Genomic DNA, 21,987 nt, shown 5'->3' with positions numbered 1-21,987 from the left:
ACTAAAGAAGCCCACCGATTCACAAAGTAGTAATATTAGGCTATAACATGCATAGATACTTATTGTGATAAACCCTCATACATGCTGATTAGCAGGTGACAAAGTAAAAAGTCAGACATTCTAAACTTGATAAAATTAAATTTATATAGAGTGATTCAATTTCTAATTGCAAATAGGTTTAGAAGTTTACACCCTCGAAGCTGGCGGGTAGTTTATATAGGGAGCATGATCAACAATTGACCCATTAAAGCTCCTTCTCCAATTGACCCATTGAATCTTCACAAACTAATTGATTACGGTCCATACAGTTGGTGCCGGGTGCTAAGAGATGCTCACGCATGTGCTTGAATCGAATAACTTTCTGTAGTAGAATCTATTGCATACGACCAAAACTCTATCCCAAATGCATCTTTATTGGTTCAAATTAATCGAGGAAATAAATAAAAAATAAAAAATAAAAAATAAAAACTCGTTATAACAGCATGTATTATTAGTTCAAGAGAACTAAAAAATTGGGAATAATACTTGCATTCTTCGAGAATGTACGTATCTCATTTTTTTTTTTAATAATTTATGTTCCTCATATAAACTTCATAATTCAAATAGTTCAATTTCTTAATCTTTATTTGAAGATTTTTTCAACAAAAATTAAATCGGAAATCGTTTAGTCATCCAAATGCATAGAATAAGGGAATGCATAAATGATATCTAATTCAAATGATTTCATAAAGATAATCTTCATATGAAGATTAAAAAATTGAACAGTTCCGATTATATTGAATTTATGTAGTAAAGATATGTTATTCGTAAAGGGTGTGATATATGCATTTCTCCAACCAGACCATCATTGCTAATTACATTATTGTCCCCAACCTCTAGTATGATAATTGGTACAAATAACATACAATAAGACCTAGCAGCTAAAATTTCTGGAACTTAAGAGTAAGATAGAACTTTTGTTTTTGCTTAGTAGTGCTTTAGCTAAAAGCACTTATGTTAAACGCTAATGAAATATCTAGCTATATATTAACGGATAATCTAAGTATCTCACTCACTTCGATTTGATTATAGCCGTTGTTTTTGTTGATTTATTCAACTAAACGGTTGAAAAATAAGAAAAATGTAGGAAATGTTAAAAGAAGTGTGTGAAAATCACAATGCCTCTATTATAATTGCTGGGTCATAGTAGAAAACTTTTTGTAATAGATTCGTTTCAATAATACTAGAAAAAGGAACCATTATAGAGAATCACAAGAACGTGATCAGAAAGCCTACTGTGAGTTGTGAACCTCTGCCGAATTCCTATATAATGTGGCTAGGCTCTTAACATATTTTAGTAAGAAAACCACAAGGTAAGGCAAGCTTAGGTAGCTCCCCCTTGATTCATTTATTAGCAATGGCTGTTTCTGAACGCTTTGCTGTGAGAGAGGAGAGTGTTTTTTCACCGTAAGGTAGCTACCCCAATTGCATCCGAACGCCATACCATCATCGAGGACTGCCACGGCGTTCTTTACAATAGTAGCACGAACGTAGCAGCTGACCTTTACTATGGTAGCTTGCCGCAGAAGGTGATCACCACTACTACAAGACCTCCTCATCAAGGACAACATTTTTATCCACAAACGAACATCCACAGGACGGCCAATTACAACGAAGCTCATCATCATGATCAGCAGAGCCAGAATATGATGCAAAGGCCTGTTAATACTGTTCATATGAAAAGGGGCACTGCTGTTCTCACTAGCACCGAGGCGGCCAACCTCTACGGCGGAGTAGTGATCACTGAATTTAGTACAAAGAAACATGGTAGGCCTAATTAGTTTCACTTATCTTGGTACACAAGGCAAGGCACCTACCAAGCTCTCCAAGTAATCTTATATATATATATTGGAAGTCCAGTGGGCAGGACTTCATGCACGGAACATATGTATAACGTATGTCTTCCTTTTTTTTGTCTATTTTAATTTCCAATGGGCAGGACTTCGGGGGATATCAAACAAGGATTGACCCTGCGAAAGCCGCCGGTGATTTATGTACCACCGATTTGTCCCTTAGAATCTGATCATCCTGCTCATCAGCTTGTAATATTACTTGCATATAAAATAGTTGTGTTATTTACTCTACGTTTCTCTCTCGCCCCCTTTTTGTATTTGACTTGTCAAATTGTGTAATTCCAAACTAGCGTTGGCCTAATGCAGAATGAGACCTAAAACCAAAATTACAAGGGGCCCCTTTTATTTAGAGTAATGCTATTTAGAGGATAAAATTGATACAACTATTGGCATACTTTATAAGTGGGTTTTAATTGCCATGCTATGGCCTAACTCGACTAGAGAATATGTCAGCAAGTAAGCCAGTTTTATATGTCCAAATAACCAAATTGTTTTTCTTATATTTTGAGGATTGTTTTTCACTAAAAGAGGCTCACTAAATCCTAATGTGACTTATTAGGCTATTGTGTACAGTCGGAATCTTGAGACTTTGCATTTAGTCTCCGTGCTTACACGTTTTGCACCTATGTGGAGTGACCTTTATGGTGCGAAGAGGATTTCAATTTAAATCTAACGTGGAAGGATTAAATTACATCAAATTAATCCAAGGGTCAAGATTAATCTAAATTCGTACAAATGTACAAACGATAAATGTAAAGAGATCTATGCAGCTAGATCATTAGAGACCATGCGTATGTTTTCCTTTAATTAAATGAAATTTTAACGAAACATTTCCGTTATTATTCATTTTTAACGAAAAACCATATTTTTACCTTTCCTGGTACTATTCACTTATACATTTATTTGTTATTTTTCATTCAAACTAAAGTTTTTTAGAACTTTTCGTTAGTTTCCTTTTAATTAAATCCTCACTTTTTCTTTTCTTGGTTATCACGGTAAGTTTTATATGGTTGCCACTTGTTGTGGTTATCATGATTTGGGCTTGTTGGGTTGTTACATAGTTCCATCTCCAGAAGTTCAGACCGGAGATCATCAAGGAGGAATTTATTGTAAAGTTGTTGGTAAGTGTCTTTGATTTTTCTCCTTTGGCGTGCATTCATGTGTCCTAATATCCATATCACAACCTCCTCATCTGTTCCCAACCCTGTATCTATTTACATAAAAAAAAAAAATATATATATATATATATATATGACAAAGGAGGCGTCAGCTGTAGTGGCATATTTTGTAATTTTTGTTTATTTTAAATGCTTTTAAGTATCACAATACATGATTGATCTATTTGGAATTATGTATTGTTAATATTGTAACTTTTTATTAATTTTATACAAAATCACCCTTTTTTTAATACGACTATATATTTACACTAAAACGTTGAAGAATAAATTGGTTGCGAATTCACTATTTTCGAGATCGAAAGCATAAGACTTCTCACTTATAAATAAAAAAAAATATCATTAGACCGTATTACTGGACGACGAATCTAGTATACTTTTTTTTTTTGAACAAACGATATTATCTACACTAAAAGGGAGGGGGTTGGCTTAGCCTCACAATCGGCTAGCAACAATGTGGTTCAAATTCACTTTTGGTGAGAATCGAACCTAAGATCTCTCGCTTATAAGTAAAGAGGAATATCACTAGATTTTAATACTAAATGAGGGTATCGGATTCTCCAAAAGAACTTTCTAACTAAATCATTCAATTTTTGGGAATCACTAGTACGTTAACCGGTCAAAAAAGGAAACAAGAACGGGGAATAATGTATCCTGACTAAAAAAGGACGGGGAATAATATATATAACTTTTTACCCTAAATAAATGTTTTTTATTTTTCAGAACATCGATTGTACAAAAAAAAAAAATTATTTATAAAAAATTTAAAAAAAAAGTTACACCTAATTAAGAAGGAAATAAATCTTTTGAGCAAGAAAAACAAAAAACAGAAAAAGATGGGACATAAACAAAAACAGTGCCTTTTTCATTTCATGGACCAAATACTAGAATCCGGATCCTTGCCAGATTCTTTTTGTGGGGATCTGGGAATCTGTGAATCGTATCCTTTCATCGTACATCGTGCGATCAGAAATTATTTTAAATATTTTTATTTAAAATTAAACACAAACAATACCTGACAAAAACTGATCGCATGATGTACGATGAACAAACATGATTCATGGATCCTCAGAATCCTCACCAAAGGGATATGGAGAGGATCCTGTTGGCAAATAGTAAACACCCATCTTAAAATCCACCTCAAGTTACAACTTTTTTTTCCCTTCAACATTTAGGAGTCTCTTGTTCATAGATCACTTATAGTAACCGACTGATAACTGATGATTAGTTAAAACCAAGGCACGGTTTATTAGTTATTTATTAGTTTATGAATTGAGCAACATAAGGAAAGAAAAAAAAAGTAATGCTAGAGAGACAAAATTTTGAAAATTAAAGGATATGAAAGTTAATTATTGATTTATTACATAAGCATTGATAAACGTGCTTATTCTAATTTGTGACACATCATTTAATTTGCAAACTTTATATATAAATTTAGTCTTCCTAGTATTTGCAAAAAAAATCCTACTAAAAGGAAAAACACAATCTGTTTTTTTAAATTAATTTTGTCTTGTTGGTGGGAGTCTGGTAATAATTTGGTGGCCATGCAAAAGCAGATGAATGCATGGAGAAGAACTAGCGCCCTACAATGGTGGAAGTGAAGGACCACAATATTTTAACATGTACCTTAAACTTAGGGAATTAGTCATGCACGCACAAAGCATATCACCATTTTTAGGCAAACCAATTATTTAAAAAAAAAAAATAAAAAAAATAAAAAAAACTAATTAATCTAACCTTCACCGTAGAGTTCGAGCCTCCCCGCACAGATAGCAGCGGAGGGTACTTAACAAATTCTTTTAGTTAGTATAAATACAGGCATTCAAAGAGAATTTATCCATCCCTAACTTTAATCGTCAAGTCTCCCCGGAGACTTGTTATGTAATCGGGAAAAATAGTAGACAAAATTTCTTTACATAATTTTTTAGCTAGCTAGCTTTGTAGAGTTGAAAAGGAGGCCATGGCCATGTTAAACTGTCCCACATCGGTGGGGTGAAGAAAACTAAAGAAGTTTAAATAGTATTACCCCACTCTAACTAATACCGAGGCCTTTTGTGATAAAACCCCACACCTGAGGATTGTGCAGGTGGTTAAGTGGGGACAGTATCGGTGTTGTTAGAGTGGGACGGGCCCGGCGATCCAACAATTCCAACATGGTATCAGAGCCCACGGTTGCGGGCCCGTGCAAGCCAACGAGCTTGTGTGCAAGCCAATGAGCTTGTCACCACCCGGAAGGAAACAAGTCTAAACTCTTAATATAGAAACGACCGCTGAGTTCCAATTGAAAACAAGTGGGCCCAACGTGAGCCGACCTCTGAGTTTCAATTACTGATGTGGATCTCCACGTGTGAACCACTAAATGAGGTTACACGTGAGGGGGAGTGTTAAACTGTCCCACATCGGTGGGGTGAAGAAAACTAAAGAAGTTTAAATAGTATTATCCCACTCTAACTAATACCGAGGCCTTTTGTGATAAAACCCCACACCTGAGGATTGTGCAGGTGGTTAAGTGGGGACAGTATCGGTGTTGTTAGAGTGGGACGGGCCCGGCGATCCAACAATTCCAACAGGCCATTGCTGGAGGAATGTATTGCCACGTCATTCTTATCTTGTGCTTAGCTGCATTGGCCTCTCGAGCCGCTGCCTCGGTTGCCATTCCTCCGGCTGTGTTCGATGTTTTCCGTGGTAGTAATTTGGGTGTCCATGACACAGCTGATCCTGATGAGAAAATCTTTAACGTGGTGGATTTCGGCGCCAAGCCTGATGGGAACCACGATGCAAGTATGGTAATACTATGTTACCCTAACATTATTTTATGTTGTATAAATGTATGATACGTATTCATCACATTCTGAAAACGACGGTGCAAAACTGACAAAACTAATTCATTTTGGGTCGTCTGACTAAATTGATTTTTTTTTTCTTTTGCTATTAATGGCAGAATTTCATAAAAACATGGATTGCAGCATGTAAGAATAACACTGACCGGAGATCAAGGGTTCTGATCCCACCAGGGACATACAAGAGTGGGCCAGCGGTATTTCAAGGGCCATGCACCTGTGCTAAACCCATAGTTGTTCAAGTTTTAGGGACCATAAAAGGCCTGAATGATCTGTCCTTATATGAAGAGCCATACTGGTTCTTGTTTGAGAAAGTAGAGGGCTTGGTCATTACCGGCAATGGCGTCTTTGACGGACAAGGATCAAGTGCCTGGAAAGTCGCTGGTGACTGCGGCAGTTCGAGCGACGGTTGCAGTCCACTCCCATCTGTAAGTTCTATACTCATTACCAACTAGTTAACTAGAGCCTCCTCTATATATATATATATATATGAATACTTTGGATGCGGTCCCTAATCATTAACATTTTTTGACTAAAACCTTAATGGTATTCAAAGTTTGATCAAAGTCCCTTGACTTTGTACACCTCATTATATTACAATTAATATTTATATTTTTATAGTTTTGACATTAATTGTTTAATATTTTATGAGATTTATAATCCTATAAATTTAAAATCTCTCATTATAAGAAATGGTTACAATAAAAAAAATCAAACATTTTGATTGAATAAAACGGATAAAAACTATGTAAAAATAAGAAATAATAAATGGCAACAGAATGTATCCGTAGTGTTAAAAAAATGGGACATTTTACAAAAAAAATTGGTATATTTCACATATAACAAAGTGGTACATTAATAAAGAAGAATGGGTACATTATAAATAAATTAGGGTACAGATAAAAGATTAAAAAATTATGAGTACAAATGAATTTTAAAAAAATATGGGTGCTAAAAGAAATTAATACATGGGTACAAAATAAAACTAAAAAGAAAATACTACAAATTTAAAAAAAAATGTTGCAAATTAAAAGTGGGTACAAACTAAAAATATAAATATATGATACAAAGTTTAGGCATAAAACATAAATATACCATATGTAATTTTTCTATCATTGATTAAATATACAATGTCAAGTGACGGTGTACACATGGGTACAAACACAAATAAAACTTTAAAAAATATGGGCACAAAAAGAAACCAATATATGGGTACAAATTACAAAATGAAAAGAAAATTGGTACAAATTAAAAATAGGTACAAACTAAAAATAAAAATATATGATAAAAAATTTAGTCATAAATATAAATACACTAATTTTAACATTTTTAACACTAAAGGAATATATTTAAAAATAAAATATTTTATTATTCAAATAATTAATGATGTTATTAATACCTAAGGATCTTGATCAAAAATTGAAAATGAATAGAATTTTAATCAATAGAGTAGCAAAAAGAAGGATGTGAACCTAATAATTCATAAGAAAGAAAACTGGCTTTAATTATTGGATTAATTAATGCAGAGCATCAAATTCAATAGCGTCTCTAACGGGGTCATTCGAGGCATTAGTTCCCTCAACAGCAAAGGAGTTCACCTTTTCATCACTGACAGCCAGAATGTTAGGGTTCGCAGAGTGAATATCTCTGCCCCTGGAACAAGCCTCAACACTGACGGCATCCACATTAGCAACTCCAACAATGTCAAGGTTGCCAGAACTCACATTGCCACTGGTGATGATTGCATCGGCATGATTCAGGGATCCACCAACATTGCCATCAACAACGTAATCTGTGGCCCCGGACATGGCATTAGGTAGATATATAATCGAGTTTTTAGTATTTGAACTCTTATGCTATACATTATTCTTGACATGTAATGTTGTTGGACTATAAAATTTGGACTATAGATGCATTTGAAGGACAGTTATATAATCAAGGTCTAGATTGACAATCTGCTAACATATAATAGATTGTTCCGCTACTATGTCTTATATAAATACCACCTATCCTCCTAAATGTTCATGGACTAATTTGTGTCCCCATTTTATTGATGACAGTGTCGGTAGCCTTGGCAAGTATGAGCACGAAAATGACGTGAAAGGGATCACCGTGAAGAAGACAACATTTTTGAACACAGACAATGGGATTAGAATCAAGTCATGGCCAGGATCGGGTCCTAGTCTGGCATCAGGCATGGTTTTCAAGGACCTCATCATGCAGAATGTTAGGAACCCTATCATTATTGACCAAGAGTACTGCGCTGGGGGATGCGACAAGAACCAGGTTTGTTAACCTAATTATCCTATAACCCTAAGTAATCACTCTCTTTTTTTTTTTAATAAGTCGATAAATGAGATCGAACTCTTGACTTCTAATCTTAACCTTCTTTTACCGACTTTCTTCAACACTGTGCAGCCATCGCGTGTGCAGATCAGCAATGTTCATTACATAAACATCAAAGGGACAACACCGTCAAATGTGGCAGTAGATTTCATTTGCAGCAGCCAGGTTCCTTGCCAAAACATCCAGCTTCACGACATTGATTTGAAGTATACTGGTCCAAATGCTGCAGCTCTCACCTCCGTATGTAAAAATGTAAAAGCTGGTTTTGGTGGCATACAAAACCCACCAGCCTGCCATTGAGAGTTGAGCTCCTGAAGTTGATCATAACACCCTTGACATGTCCTGCTTATCTAACTACTTATATTTATATCATTGCTGCCGGGGAATGAGAAGGAGAGCATTTGATGCCTCTGGGGATGGAATGATGCATGTACTAAAAGTTAATATTTGTAGCATCAGTGGCATATTAGGCTTTGATGACCAGCGGGGGCCATGCGCCCCTCCCCACTCCCACCCACGCCGCTCCCCCCCCCCCCCCAAAAAAAAGTTCATAAATAATATTAAGTATTTTTTTCACTATGTTAATTGTGTTTTACTTTTTCATCGGTTTCAGTAGTGACTAGCCTTCATGCACGCACGCCCCCTCCTCCCCCCAAAAAAAGTTAATAAATAATATTAAGTATTTTGTGTTTTACTTTTTCATCGGTTTCAGTAGTCATTAGCCTTCATACACGCGTTCACGTGTGTGCAGAAGACATTTTTTGAATCACGGCATGCTACGGGCAACTACATGTTTTAACTGTATTTAGATGCGTAAATTGACAAAAGAAAAGTCAAATATTTGAAGTAAATGAATAATCTTAAATCATGCTAGAAGAACCACATAAACCAATTAAAGCAGCTGAATTACATAATAAAATCGGTTTTTATAGAATTTACATTAAGAATAGAGAAAATAATATTTAATAAACAATTGATTGAATCACATTATTGCTAACCCATTATGAGGCTAAGCCCATCCCTCCCCCTTAGTGTAGATAATATCGTTTGTAAAAAAAAAAAACAATCATTTGACAACTAATTTAATCACATTATTATCCGCGTGCGAAATACCTTTTTTATAACTAGCATTACACGCCTCTTAAGATGTTTTGAACGTGTTTAAAAATAGAGAAAATAATATTTAATAAACAACTGATTGAATCACATTATTGCTAGTTTATTATGAGGCTAAACCCACTCCCTCCCCCTTGGTGTAGATAATATCGTTTGTTAAAAAAAATCATTTGGCAACTAATTTAATGTAATTTATGTTAAGGATAGTATTAATGGTGATATAATAAGACACTTGTCAAGAGATTAGCAAGGCTGTTAGAAGTTAGTTATGTTGTGACTTAAACAGCAAAGTTTTATATAGAGAATATATAGTCTTAGAACAGTAAGATTGTAATCATTCAGAAAACACAATATATGAAAGTTTACTTCTCTCTCTATCTTCTCTTCTCTCTCGACTCATTTCTCTTCTCTCTCTCAAGTGTAATACTGCATATTCTTCCTTGTGATTACAGCTTGGTTTACATGGTATCTTCGCCGGATTAGCTAATCGCTAGGTGAAAATCTTCAATTTTGGACTGCTTCCGCTCATCATTTCTGATTTCTTTGATGTTTCTGATCTTTGTGTGCTCTGTATAAATTTCTGGAGCTCATCTTCTTCTACATATTAGTCTTCTTGGCGATTGTCTTCTGTGCACACCAAGTGTTCGATACAAGTTCTCAATCATTGTTCTCGAACAAGTTTTCTGAATTCTTGCACCAATGATTACTCCTTCTCAATTACAGATTCTCCAGTCTCCGATTACTTCTCTCATCTCCACTGTTTCATCATCTGTGACAGTAAAGCTTGATGAGACAAACTACTTGGTTTGGCATTTTCAGATGCAGCTTCTTCTCGAAGGGCATGGTATTTTGGGTTTTGTGGATGGTTCTACTCCCTGTCCTATTCGATTTACAAGGACTACCTCTAGTGGGTCTGAGGTTGATTCTCAAGGAACTACTTCTCAAACAGAATCTGATGACTACAAGATTTGGAAGATGCATGATCGTGCCTTAATGCAATTGATTACTGCAACTCTTTCACCGTCTGCTGTTTCTTGTGCGATAGGAAGCACTAGTGCTCAGGATCTTTGGACAAGACTTAAGGAACAATTTTCAATTGTTACAAGAACCAGTATCTTCCAAATGAAGTCAGTGTTGCAGAATATCAAAAAGGGTAATGATTCTATTTCTCTGTATTTACAACGAATGAAGGAGGCTCGGGATTATCTTTCTGCAGCTGGGGTTAAATTTGATGATGATGATATAGTTATTCTTACTCTTAATGGCTTATCGTCTGAATATAACACGATTAGATCAATCATTAGAGGCAGGGATCATGTTATTTCAATGAAGGATCTGAGATCTCAATTACTTGCTGAAGAAGCAATGATTGATAATGTCTCTGCAACTCCTTTTCTTACTGCAATGGTTGCGGATCATGATGGGTCTCAGTCAAATCTTAAGGGAACATTTGATCAACAGCATCTTTACAACAATCAAACTGCTGCCTCTCAATATCGTTCTTCTTACAACAAGAACAAAGGCAAAGGAAAGTTTCAGTATGGTTCTAAATTTGGGACTAATAAGCCATTCTACCCGACTCAAGGTCGTGGGATTCTTGGAAATTCCCCACAACAGCAGCTGTCTTCTTTTGGCACTTCCTGTCAAATCAGTGGCAAATATGGTCATCTTGTTGATACTTGTCGATTTCGGAATATTGATTCTATAGTGGCTGATGGGTGTCAAATCTGTGGAAAAAGGAATCACAGTGCAAAGTTCTGTCACTTTAGGAATGCAAATTTACCTTCTACTGCTGGATCCATGAATGCTATGCATGTCAATGCTTCTGCTCCACCACTGGAATCCAATCTTTCTCAGTAAGTATGGCTTACAGATTCGAGTGCAACAAATCATATGACTGCAGATTTGAATAATCTGTCATTGGCAACTCTTTTTCCTTCAACAGAAATGATCCAAACTGCAAGTGGTGAAGGTTTGAACGTATCCCACAGAGGATCTTCCATATTGCAGACTCCTTTTCATGATTTGAAGTTAAATTCGGTCCTATATGTACCTAGAATATCTCAGAATTTACTCTCTGTACATAGAATCTGTCTTGACAATAATTGTTGGCTGATCTTTGATGCTTGGTGTTTTTGGATTCAGGACAAAGCCACAGGGAGAATACTGTTCAAAGGTCTATGCAGTAATGGATTGTATCCCATTCCTTCCACACCATCATCTTCTTCTATACAAAAAGCTCCTCCAGTAGCTGCTTACATTGGCAAACAAGTAACCTCGAGTCTATGGCATCATAGATTAGGTCATCCATCAAATAAGGTTGCTTCTCTTATGCTTAAGAAATCAAATCTTCCTAGTATTGCTGATTTTATATCTAGGCTGTGTTCCAATTGTCTAGAGGGCAAGATTAGCAAATTACCCTTTCATTCTGCTTCACATACGTATGTTCATCCCTTTGATATTGTTCACAGCGATGTATGGGGCCCTGCTCCGTGTCTGTCTCTAGAAGATTTTAAGTACTATGTTACCTTCATAGACCAATGTACCCGATTCTGTTGGATTTTTCCAATTATCAATAAAACTGATGTTTGTGCTACATTTATGACATTCTATCAGTTTATACTTAATCAATTTTCAGTTTCAATCAAAACACTTCAAAGTGATGGCGGGGGTGAATATATAGGGAAACATTTCCAAACTTTTCTCACTTCTAAAGGTATCCGTCATCAGTTGTCTTGTCCTTATACACCAGAACAAAACGGTTTGGCCGAAAGGAAACATCGTCATATTATTGAAACCACCATTACTCTTCTTCAAACCTCTCACCTACCTGCACCATTTTGGTCATTTGCTTGTCAGACTTCAGTGTATCTTGTTAATAGAATGCCATCACAAACACTTAATCAGAAGTCTCCATTTGAAATTCTTTATGGTTTGGTTCCTGATGTCAGTCACCTTAAAGTTTTTGGTTGTTCTTGTTACCCGCTTTTAAGACCCTTCAACACCACAAAGTTACAACCTAGGACATCCAAGTGTATTTTTCTGGGATATGCATCAAAGTACAAGGGTTATTTGTGTTATGAAGTCATCAAGAAGAAAGTTTATGTTTCCAGGCATGTGTTATTTGATGAATCTGAATTTCCCTATCCCGGTCTTGTATCATCACATTCCCCTAGTCTTCATACATCACATGTGACCTCACAACCAATCCTACCTCACCATCCACCATCTCCCCCACAACCATCCATGCCTAATCTTGATAATGTGTTAGTTTCACCAGCCTCTCCGGTTTCACAGCATTCCAATTCCTTGAATTCTTCATCATCCTTATCTCCAATATCTGATGGGTCTGCAAATGAACAGTATTCATCTCCACAAATCCCTGTGGCTTCTGAGGTTCCATCTGTGAATCCTGTGGTTCCAATTCCGAATTCTGAAAGTTTTGAGTTTCAACCTGAGAGACTTCAAGTTGTTCTCTCTATTCCTCCATTGAATTTGCATCCAATGCAAACCAGGTCCAAGAGTGGTATTTCCAAAAAGATGGCCTTACTTACTACAACTCATGACAATGAGGCAGTGGATTTGTCTACAGTCGAACCTGCAACATATAAATCTGCCTTAAAGTGTCAGGTATGGGTTGATGCAATGCAAGAAGAGTTATCTGCCTTACACACTCAGTCTACATGGAGTTTAGTTCCTCTTCCAGCACAGAAAAACCTGGTTGGGTGTAAATGGGTTTTTAAAATTAAAAGGAATGCTGATGGTTCTATAGGGAGATATAAGGCTCGACTAGTGGCAAAAGGTTTCAATCAAGAGGAAGGCATTGATTATGGGGAAACATTTAGTCCAGTTGTTGGTGAGACTTGTATTGGCCATGGCTGCTCATTTTGGGTGGAATTTGAGACAACTTGATGTTAAGAATGTGTTTTTGCATGGGGTATTGCAGGAAGAGGTGTATATGTCACAACCTCCAGGTTTCGTTGATCCTCATTACTCTGATTATGTCTGCAAACTTCACAAGTCCTTATATGGCTTAAAACAGGCTCCTAGAGCCTGGAATGACAAGTTCACGAGTTTTTTGCCCTCACTTGGATTCACTACAACTTATGCCGATCCCTCTTTGTTTGTGAAAAAGATTGATTCTTTTGTAGTGATATTACTTCTCTATGTGGATGACATTATCATTACTGGTAATGCTCCCAATTTGATCTCTGATGTGATTTCTGCTTTGACAAAGGCATTTGACATAAAAGACTTGGGTCCTTTGCATTTTTTCCTGGGAATTCAGATTATTTCTCAGAATGATGGTATGGTTCTTTCTCAAGCTAAGTATGTTACGGATCTTCTTACCAAGACTGAAATGTTAGATTCCAAGCCTTGTTCCACACCATGTCTGCCTTATAATCGGTTAGTTCTTGATAATGGCAAACCTTACAACAATCCTGCTCTCTACAGAAGTGTGGTTGGTGCTTTACAGTACCTCACATTTACCAGGCCAGATATCGCGTTTGCTGTGCATCAGGTATGCCAATTTATGCAGCATCCCATGGAGTCTCACTTCAGTGCAGTCAAGCGGATCCTACGATATCTTAAAGGCACTCTAAATTTGGGCATTCACTATGTTAGAGGGGGTTTGGAGGTTAATTCTGATACTATACGAGCATTTTCTGATGCGGATTGGGCTGGAGATCCGAATGACAAACGGTCTACAACTGGATTTGTGGTCTTTTTGGGGTCAAATCCAATTTCATGGTCTTCTAAGAAGCAACAAACAGTGTCTAAATCGTCCACTGAGGCAGAGTATCGCGCTCTTGCTACAACTGCTGCTGAATTGGATTGGATCAAGCAATTATTGACAGTTTTGCATCTTGATATTCCCAGTTCACCAGTTCTCTTTTGTGATAATATGTCTGCTATTGCTTTAACATCAAATCCGGTTTTACATCAGCGTACAAAACACATCGAAGTTGATATTCATTTTGTTCGAGAACGAGTTGCAAAGAAGCACCTGCAGGTTCAGTTTGTCACTTCCAGTGAGCAGTTTGCTGATATTTTCACCAAGGGTTTATCTACTCCACTATTTCAAACTCATTGTCGCAATCTCAGTCTTGGTTTCACCTCCTGAGCTTGAGGGGGGATGTTAAGGATAGTATTAATGGTGATATAATAAGACACTTGTCAAGAGATTAGCAAGGCTGTTAGAATTTAGTTATGTTGTGACTTAAACAGCAAAGTTTTATATAGAGAATATATAGTCTTAGAACAGTAAGATTGTAATCATTCAGAAAACACAATATATGAAAGTTTACTTCTCTCTCTATCTTCTCTTCTCTCTCGACTCATTTCTCTTCTCTCTCTCAAGTGTAATACTGCATATTCTTCCTTGTGATTACAGCTTGGTTTACAATTTAATCACATTATTATCAGCGTGTAAAAGACTTTTTTTATAACCGGCATTACACGCCTCTTAAGATGTTTTGAACATGTTTAAAAATAGAGAAAATAATATTTAATAAACAACTTATTGAATCACATTATTGCTAGCCCATTGTGAGGCTAAGCTCATCCCCTCTCCCTTAGTGTAGATAATATCGTTTGTTAAAAATAAAAAAAAACAATCATTTGACAACTAATTTAATCACATTATTATCCGCGTGCGAAAGACTTTTTTTATAACCCACATTACACGCCTCTTAAGATGTTTTGAACGTGTTTAAAATAGAGTAAATAATATTTAATTTGTCAGTCCATTGTGAGGCTAAACCCACCCCCTCCCCCTTAGTTTAGATAATATCGTTTGTTAAAAATTAAAAAAAAAATCATCTGACAACTAATTTAATCACATTATTATCCGCATGCGAATGACCTTTTTTATAACCGACATTACATGCCTCTTAAGATGTTTTGAATTTGTTTAAAAATTGAGAAATTGAATCACATTATTGCTAGTCTATTATGAGGTACTAATTAAAAAAAAAAAAAAAAAAAAAAAAACAAACCACAAAAAAATTAATTATTAAAAAAATATTGTTAAAATGATGAAAATGCCCATGCCTTATTTGATGCATTATTTTGGGATGCCTTTGAAGTTTTTGGTCTTGAGGGCATTTTTGTTCAAATATTTTTGTTAAAACTTGGTGACACCAAAAACACCATTCACCTTTTCTTTTGGCTTTATATATAATAGATGTTGTTAAGAAATACACATGTACGTGTCTAGTATTTTAAAGTTAAAAAAAGTAACAAATCATTAAAACACGTATGAAAAATAAAAGTGTTTTTAAAAATATGTACATATGTAATACGGGTATTATATGTGAATTTATTAATTATGGCACTTAGTAGCATTAGCAATGGTGCAACAACATGTCCTACAAAACACACCTTTGCTTATAGCCACAATGGAACTGAAACTTAAATGCATAAAAGCGCATTCATCTGGCCAATTTGGATACGTCCAAATATGTAAACACGAAAACGTTATACATTTTTAAATTAAGAGCAGATTTGGAAATGCTTTTAAAATAATTAAAAGCACTTTTGGATTCCAAAAGCACTTAAATACATTTTGGAAGTCGATGTTGAAAATTTTTTCGATATTTCCGTCGATATATCGGAAAAATTAGAGAAATATATGAAAAGTGGTGTGAAGTCTAAACTTTAACCCATGTCGGAGAAACTCCTCAATTTTTGTCATAATCGACGATTTCAGTCAATATTTTTTATACGAAGAAATATCGGTACTTTATCGACGAAAAACAAAAAACTCAGATTCGTCGAAACAAATGCCTCAAAAAAATCTTAGGCCTTATAATATAAGAGGAGGCCTATAAAGGTCTATGACGATCGACCCATAAATCACACATAAGAGAGGGATAGAGAGCAGGAGCGGGAAACTTGAGAGAGAACAGTTTCATTTTAAATTTTCACATTTTTGAGTAAATTCCTATCATTTTCATTGAAGGCAACCAATATCAATATCCACATATTCGTTGATCTTTCCACAAATTTGGATATTGATATTTTCACCGATAACGATATTTTAATTATTGCTTCAAGTATTTTTCCAAGATTCACTTGTAATTTTACTAAGAACTGGTTTCAAAAACCCTTTCAATCATTTTAAAAACACTTTCTTACATACTCAAAATTTGTTGTAAATAGTTAGTAGTTAATAGCATAGCATGGATTCAAACCAACCACCATGGTAAAACAAAACAATATCCGTCTTCATTTCAAGCTTCAGCAGTTAAATGTTGGATTTTTGGATCGCCAAGCCCGCCCCACTCTAACAACACCAATATTGTTCCCAACTTTACCACCTTCCTAATCCGTCAGGTGTGAGGTTTTACTACAAAAGGCATTGGTATTAGTTAGAGTAGGGTAATCCTATTTAAACCCATTGGGTCTTTGAACCCATCGATGTGGGACTTTAACTGATGTAGAACGGAAGCAGAAGCCTTGAATCCACAAGGAAATTAGCACTCTTCAACGAGAGACTTAAGATAGTCTGTAAATTGATTATTGGAATACTAAAAAGTTAAGGGAACAAGCCTCCCTTATATGGCTAGGGGCTGCATAAATGCAAAATAAAGACTACACAAATGTAATGCATGAACCTAAGATAAATGCACTAGCGGTTACAATAGGGATGATTAATGAGATGCATTAATGACATTTAATCATCAAAATGATCATAAACCCTTTCATTAATGTGTTGCATCATTCTCCCCTACTTCAAACAAACTCGTCCCTGAGTTGTCTTCATAGTAAACCACATCAACAGAATGATGATACTAGAACAGATCAGCCACATTGAAAGTATGAGATATGTTCATGTCAGCGGGAAGATCAACAACATAAGCATTATTATTGATTTTCTACTTGATTTGGTAAGGACCATACTTCTTGTCCTTCAATTTGTTGTAGGTTCCCACAGGAAACCGTCCATTCCGTAAACAAACCATGACTAGGTCCTTTTCCTCGAACACCTTGTGACGTCTTTTCTTATCAGCAGCTTCTTTGTACTTAAGAGTTGCTTCCTCAAGATTTTGACGGACCTCCCTTTGACTGGTGGAAATTATTTTTGCCATATTCTCAGCAGCTATGCTTTTTCCTTATAGCTTTGGCAAAGGAACCAAATCCAACATCTCGCTTTAACTGTGGCCAATAGTATCTTTCTTCTACAAGTGCCACTATCTTGTCTCTTCCCAAATGTCCACCAAGCCCACCACCATGAAGCTCTTGAATTAAATGTTCTCTTAGCGATCCTCTAGGAATGCACAACTGATTCCCTCGAAACAAATAACCATCTTCAGTTTTTCTCATTCGTAGCATGTCCCAAACAATAGAAAAGTCTTCATCTTCAGGGTATAATTCCTTGAGGTATTCAAATCTGATGACCTATGCTCATATGGTCACAAGTAGTGATGATCTCCTGCTCAAAGCATCAACAACACGATTTTGTGTTCCTACCTTGTGCTTTAAAGAAAAGGTGAATTGTTGTATGTAGGTGATCCAGCTACCATACATGTGATTTATTTTACTCTGGCTATTTATAAACTTCAAGGTCTGGTTATCGATATAAAGAATGAATTCCCTTTGAATTAGGTAATGCTCCCAAACTTTAAGAGCTCGAACAACAGCATAAAATTCTAGCTCATAAGTAGACCATTTCTTGCGTGCTTTACTAAGCTTTTCACTATAAAATGTAAATGGTCTTCCCTCTTATGATATAACAGCTTCTATCCTAACAACTGAAGCATCACATTCCACTTCGAACAACTTGTCAAAATCTGGTAAAGCCAAAACTGGAGTTGTTGAAAGTTTTTCTTTTATTAAGGCAAAGCTTTGATCAGCAACTTTCCTTCCTTCAAACATTCAATTATTGGAGCCATGATGCTACTAAAGTTTCTGATAAATCGCGGATAAAAGGTGGCCAAACCATGAAAGCTTCGAACTTCATGCATGATTTTAGGAGTTGACCACTCACGAATTGCTCTGACCTTTTCTTCATCAACATGTATTCCATCTCCACTAATAACAAATCCCCAAAACACTAGCCGAGTGGTCATAAAATTGCACTTCTTTAAGTTGATATACAATTTATTCTTTTACAAAACAGTTAGCACCATTTTTAAGTGTGCTAGGTGTACATCTTCATCTCGGCTATATATTAGGATATCATCAAAATATACAACAACAAACTTTCCAATAAAAGGCTTAAATACCTGATTCATTAGCTGCATAAAAGTGTTTGGCGCATTGGAAAGCCCAAACGACATTACTAGCCATTCATATAGCCCTTCTTTCGTCTTAAAAGTCGTCTTTCACTCATCGCCAGGTCGTGTGCGGATTTGGTGGTATCCACTACACAAATCGATCTTAGAAAAGACCTTTGATCCAGCCAAGTTGTTAAGCATATCGTTTAACCTTGGAATTAGGAAGCGATACTTGACTGGGATTTTGTTAATGGATTGACTATCAGTGCACTGTGCCAGTCTCCCTGGCCTTTAGGTGCCAAAAGTGCAGAGACAGCACAATGGCTCATGCTTTCCCTTATGAACCCCTTTTGTATCAAGTTCTCAACCTTGTCTTGTAGGATTTTGCTCTCGTTAGGACTCATCCTGTAATGAGGAAGGTTAGGAAGATAAGCTCCAGGAATAAAGTCTATTTCATGCTGGACATCCCGCATAGGAGGTAGATTTGAAGGCAGTTCATCGGGGATGATGTCATCAAACTTCGTAAGCAAAAGTTGAATTGCTTTTGGAATCGGCAGATTGTGAGATTTGTTCTCCTATACCACAAGCGCATAAACTTGTCCACCTATTTGCATTTCAGTATGCCAAAATTCCTCATTATTGTTCACCAGAAATATTGTCTTTCTAGATGGATTTGATTTCTCGGTTTCTTTCATTGGCCCCAAAACAATTTTATGTCCTCCTTTGACGAAAATATACACATTACTCGCCTTTTGTGAGTTGATTCAACTTCGTATTGCCATGGCCTCCCCAAGATCATGTGGCATGCATCCATGTCAACCACATCACATATTACTTTATTAACATACTTTTTTCCAATTGAAAAAGTAATGGGGCAAGTTTCAGTCACCTTTGATTCCACACCTTTCCTAATCCACCCAAGTTTGTAGGGTGCAGGATGCTTTTCTGTCTTCAATCCTAGCTTTTCTACCATTTTCTTGGAAACAACATTCTCACTACTGCCATTATCAATGATCAGATCGTAAACCCTCTGATTTATTGTGCATCAAGTTTTGAAAATGTTATGACGTTGAGGAGGTTATTCACGTTTTGGTGCTAATAACAGCAGTTGGATAACCAAAAACCTTTCAAGCAATTCTTCATCATCTCCTCCAATAACTTCATCTTCCTCATAAGTGAGTGCAGCACCTTCCAAATCTTCTATTGGTTGTTCTTCACTTGTCTCTTTTATTCTTAACAAATTCACAGTTCTCCTTTTAGGACAATTGTTGGACAAGTGCCAATGTTGCCCACACATGTAACACTTATCTTCCCTAAGCTTTGCATAGGGGTCTTGGGGAACATCTTTATGGCCTCTGGTTGTTTCTGGTTTCTGTGAAGAACTATTATTGCCACAAATTTCATTACTAATATTTCCAGTTGTTGGCTGTGATGAGAAGTTTGTTTCCCTTTACTTGCTACAGATCGCGACGAATCAAAAGTAAAACTTCAATTTGCTTGATTCTTCGACCTGTCAATTTGAGCTTCCACCTTTGTAGCTAAATTAACAACTTCTACCACGATGAATACTGATTGCATACAAGCCCTATCTTGAATGGCTAGTCGCAATCCACCAATGTACCTGGCTATTTGTTGCGCTTCAGTTCCCATGAGATCATTGAGTAAAGCTAATCTGTAAAACTTCTCTGTATAGGCTTGGACAGTTTTACTCCCCTGCTTGCACTCTTGGTATTGTTGGAAAAGAACCTGTTCATAATCAGGAGGTAAAAACCTTGCCTTCAGTAACCGTTTCATCTTTATCCATGAACACACAGGGGTATTTCTTTGACAAGTTCGTGATATCTGAAGTTGCTCCCACCAAGTAGAAGCTCCACCTTTTAGCTTGTAGGCAACAAGTTTGACTTTTTTTTCTTCAGGAATCTCCATGTATTCAAAGAACCTCTCTACTTCATTCAGCCAGTCCAAGAAATCCTCGATATGAAGGTGATCAATCTTCATACGATAATCTCTATTTACACCATGATCATGTCGTCATGGATGACCATTATCTCCTCCTAGTCCTCTGAATATCTCATCAACATATTCTTCATCATCGCTAGAATCTTCATTTGCTACCTGACGTCGATCTTGGTACGTTGGAGCACGTTCTCATCTTGGACCTTGATTGTTAACATCTAGTTGCACCACCAACCTGGTAAGAGTTGTCTGGATTTCACACAACGTCTGCTGGGTTTGATTCTGGTACGTCATAAATTCGACTCTTGTAAGAGCCTCTTTCTGACGTTCATTGTCATTAGGGGAATTGGCCATCAGCCCAAGGAAAGACTTGTCTCCGGTACCAACTGATGTAGAACGAAAGAGGAAACTAGAAAAATATCTTCGTATTCTACTAGGAAGCCTTGAATCCACAAAGAAATTAGCACTCTTCAATGAGAGACTTAAGATAGTCTGTAAATTGATTATTGGAATACTTAAAAGTTAAGGGAACAAGCCTCCCTTATATGGCTAGGGGCTGCATAAATGCAAAATAAAGACTACACAATTGTAGTGCATGAACCCAAGATAAATGCACTAGCGGTTACAATATGGATGATTAATGAAATGCATGAATGACATTTAATCATCAAAATGATCATAAACCCTTTCATTAATGTGCTGCATCATTACACTCCCCCTCACGTGTAACCTCATGTAGTGATTCACACGTGGAGATCCACATCGGTAATTGAAACTCAGAGGTCAGCTCACTTTGGGCCCACTTGTTTTCAATGGAACTCAGTGGTCGTCTCTATGTTAAGAGTTTAGACTTGTTTCCTTCTTGGCGACAAGCTCATTGGCTTGCAACTTTACCATATGCTCAATCCATCAGGTGTGAGGTTTTACCACAAAATGCCTCAGTATTAGTTAGAGTAGGGTAATTCTATTTAAACTCATTGGGTTTCTTTGAAGTTTGAACCCATCGATATGGGACTTTAACACTCCCCCTCACGTGTAACCTCATTTAGTGGTTCACACGTGGAGATCCACGTCGGTAATTGAAACTCAAAGGTCGGCTCACTTTGGGCCCACTTGTTTTCAATGGAACTCAGCGGTCGTCTCTATGTTAATCCTTCTTGGTGACAAGCTCATTGGCTTGCACGGGCCTGAACCGTGGGCTCTAATACCATGTTGGATTTTTGGATCACCGGGTTCGTCCCACTCTAACGACACTAATATTATCCCCAACTTTACCACCTGCCTAATCCGTTAGGTGTGAGGTTTTACCACAAAAAACCTAGGTATTAATTAGAGAAGAGTAATCCTATTTAAACCCATTAGATTTCTTTGAACCCACCGATGTGGGACTTTAACATTAAAAACTCCCAAATTAGAAAGCTGAATAATTGGCACCAAAATA

The 21,987-nt window shown here is 36.5% G+C and overlaps 1 protein-coding gene across 1 annotated transcript; it reads left to right on the top strand.

The window, feature by feature from the left end:
* The first annotated feature begins 4,900 nt into the window (after nucleotides 1-4,900).
* LOC114820319 (exopolygalacturonase-like) lies at nucleotides 4,901-8,935 on the top strand. Its single transcript, XM_070811511.1, has 6 exons — nucleotides 4,901-5,030; nucleotides 5,638-5,853; nucleotides 6,009-6,335; nucleotides 7,434-7,723; nucleotides 7,968-8,193; nucleotides 8,326-8,935. The coding sequence occupies exons 1-6, from the start codon at nucleotides 5,028-5,030 to the stop codon at nucleotides 8,551-8,553; spliced, it is 1,290 nt and encodes a 429-aa protein (XP_070667612.1). The 5' UTR covers nucleotides 4,901-5,027; the 3' UTR covers nucleotides 8,554-8,935.
* Nucleotides 8,936-21,987: the final 13,052 nt, after the last annotated feature.

This window comes from Malus domestica, chromosome 13 (assembly GCF_042453785.1).
Source record: "Malus domestica chromosome 13, GDT2T_hap1".
Lineage (NCBI taxonomy): Eukaryota > Viridiplantae > Streptophyta > Magnoliopsida > Rosales > Rosaceae > Malus > Malus domestica.
Note: the sequence above shows the minus strand (reverse complement) of the source record. Positions and strands in the feature narration are given on the sequence as shown.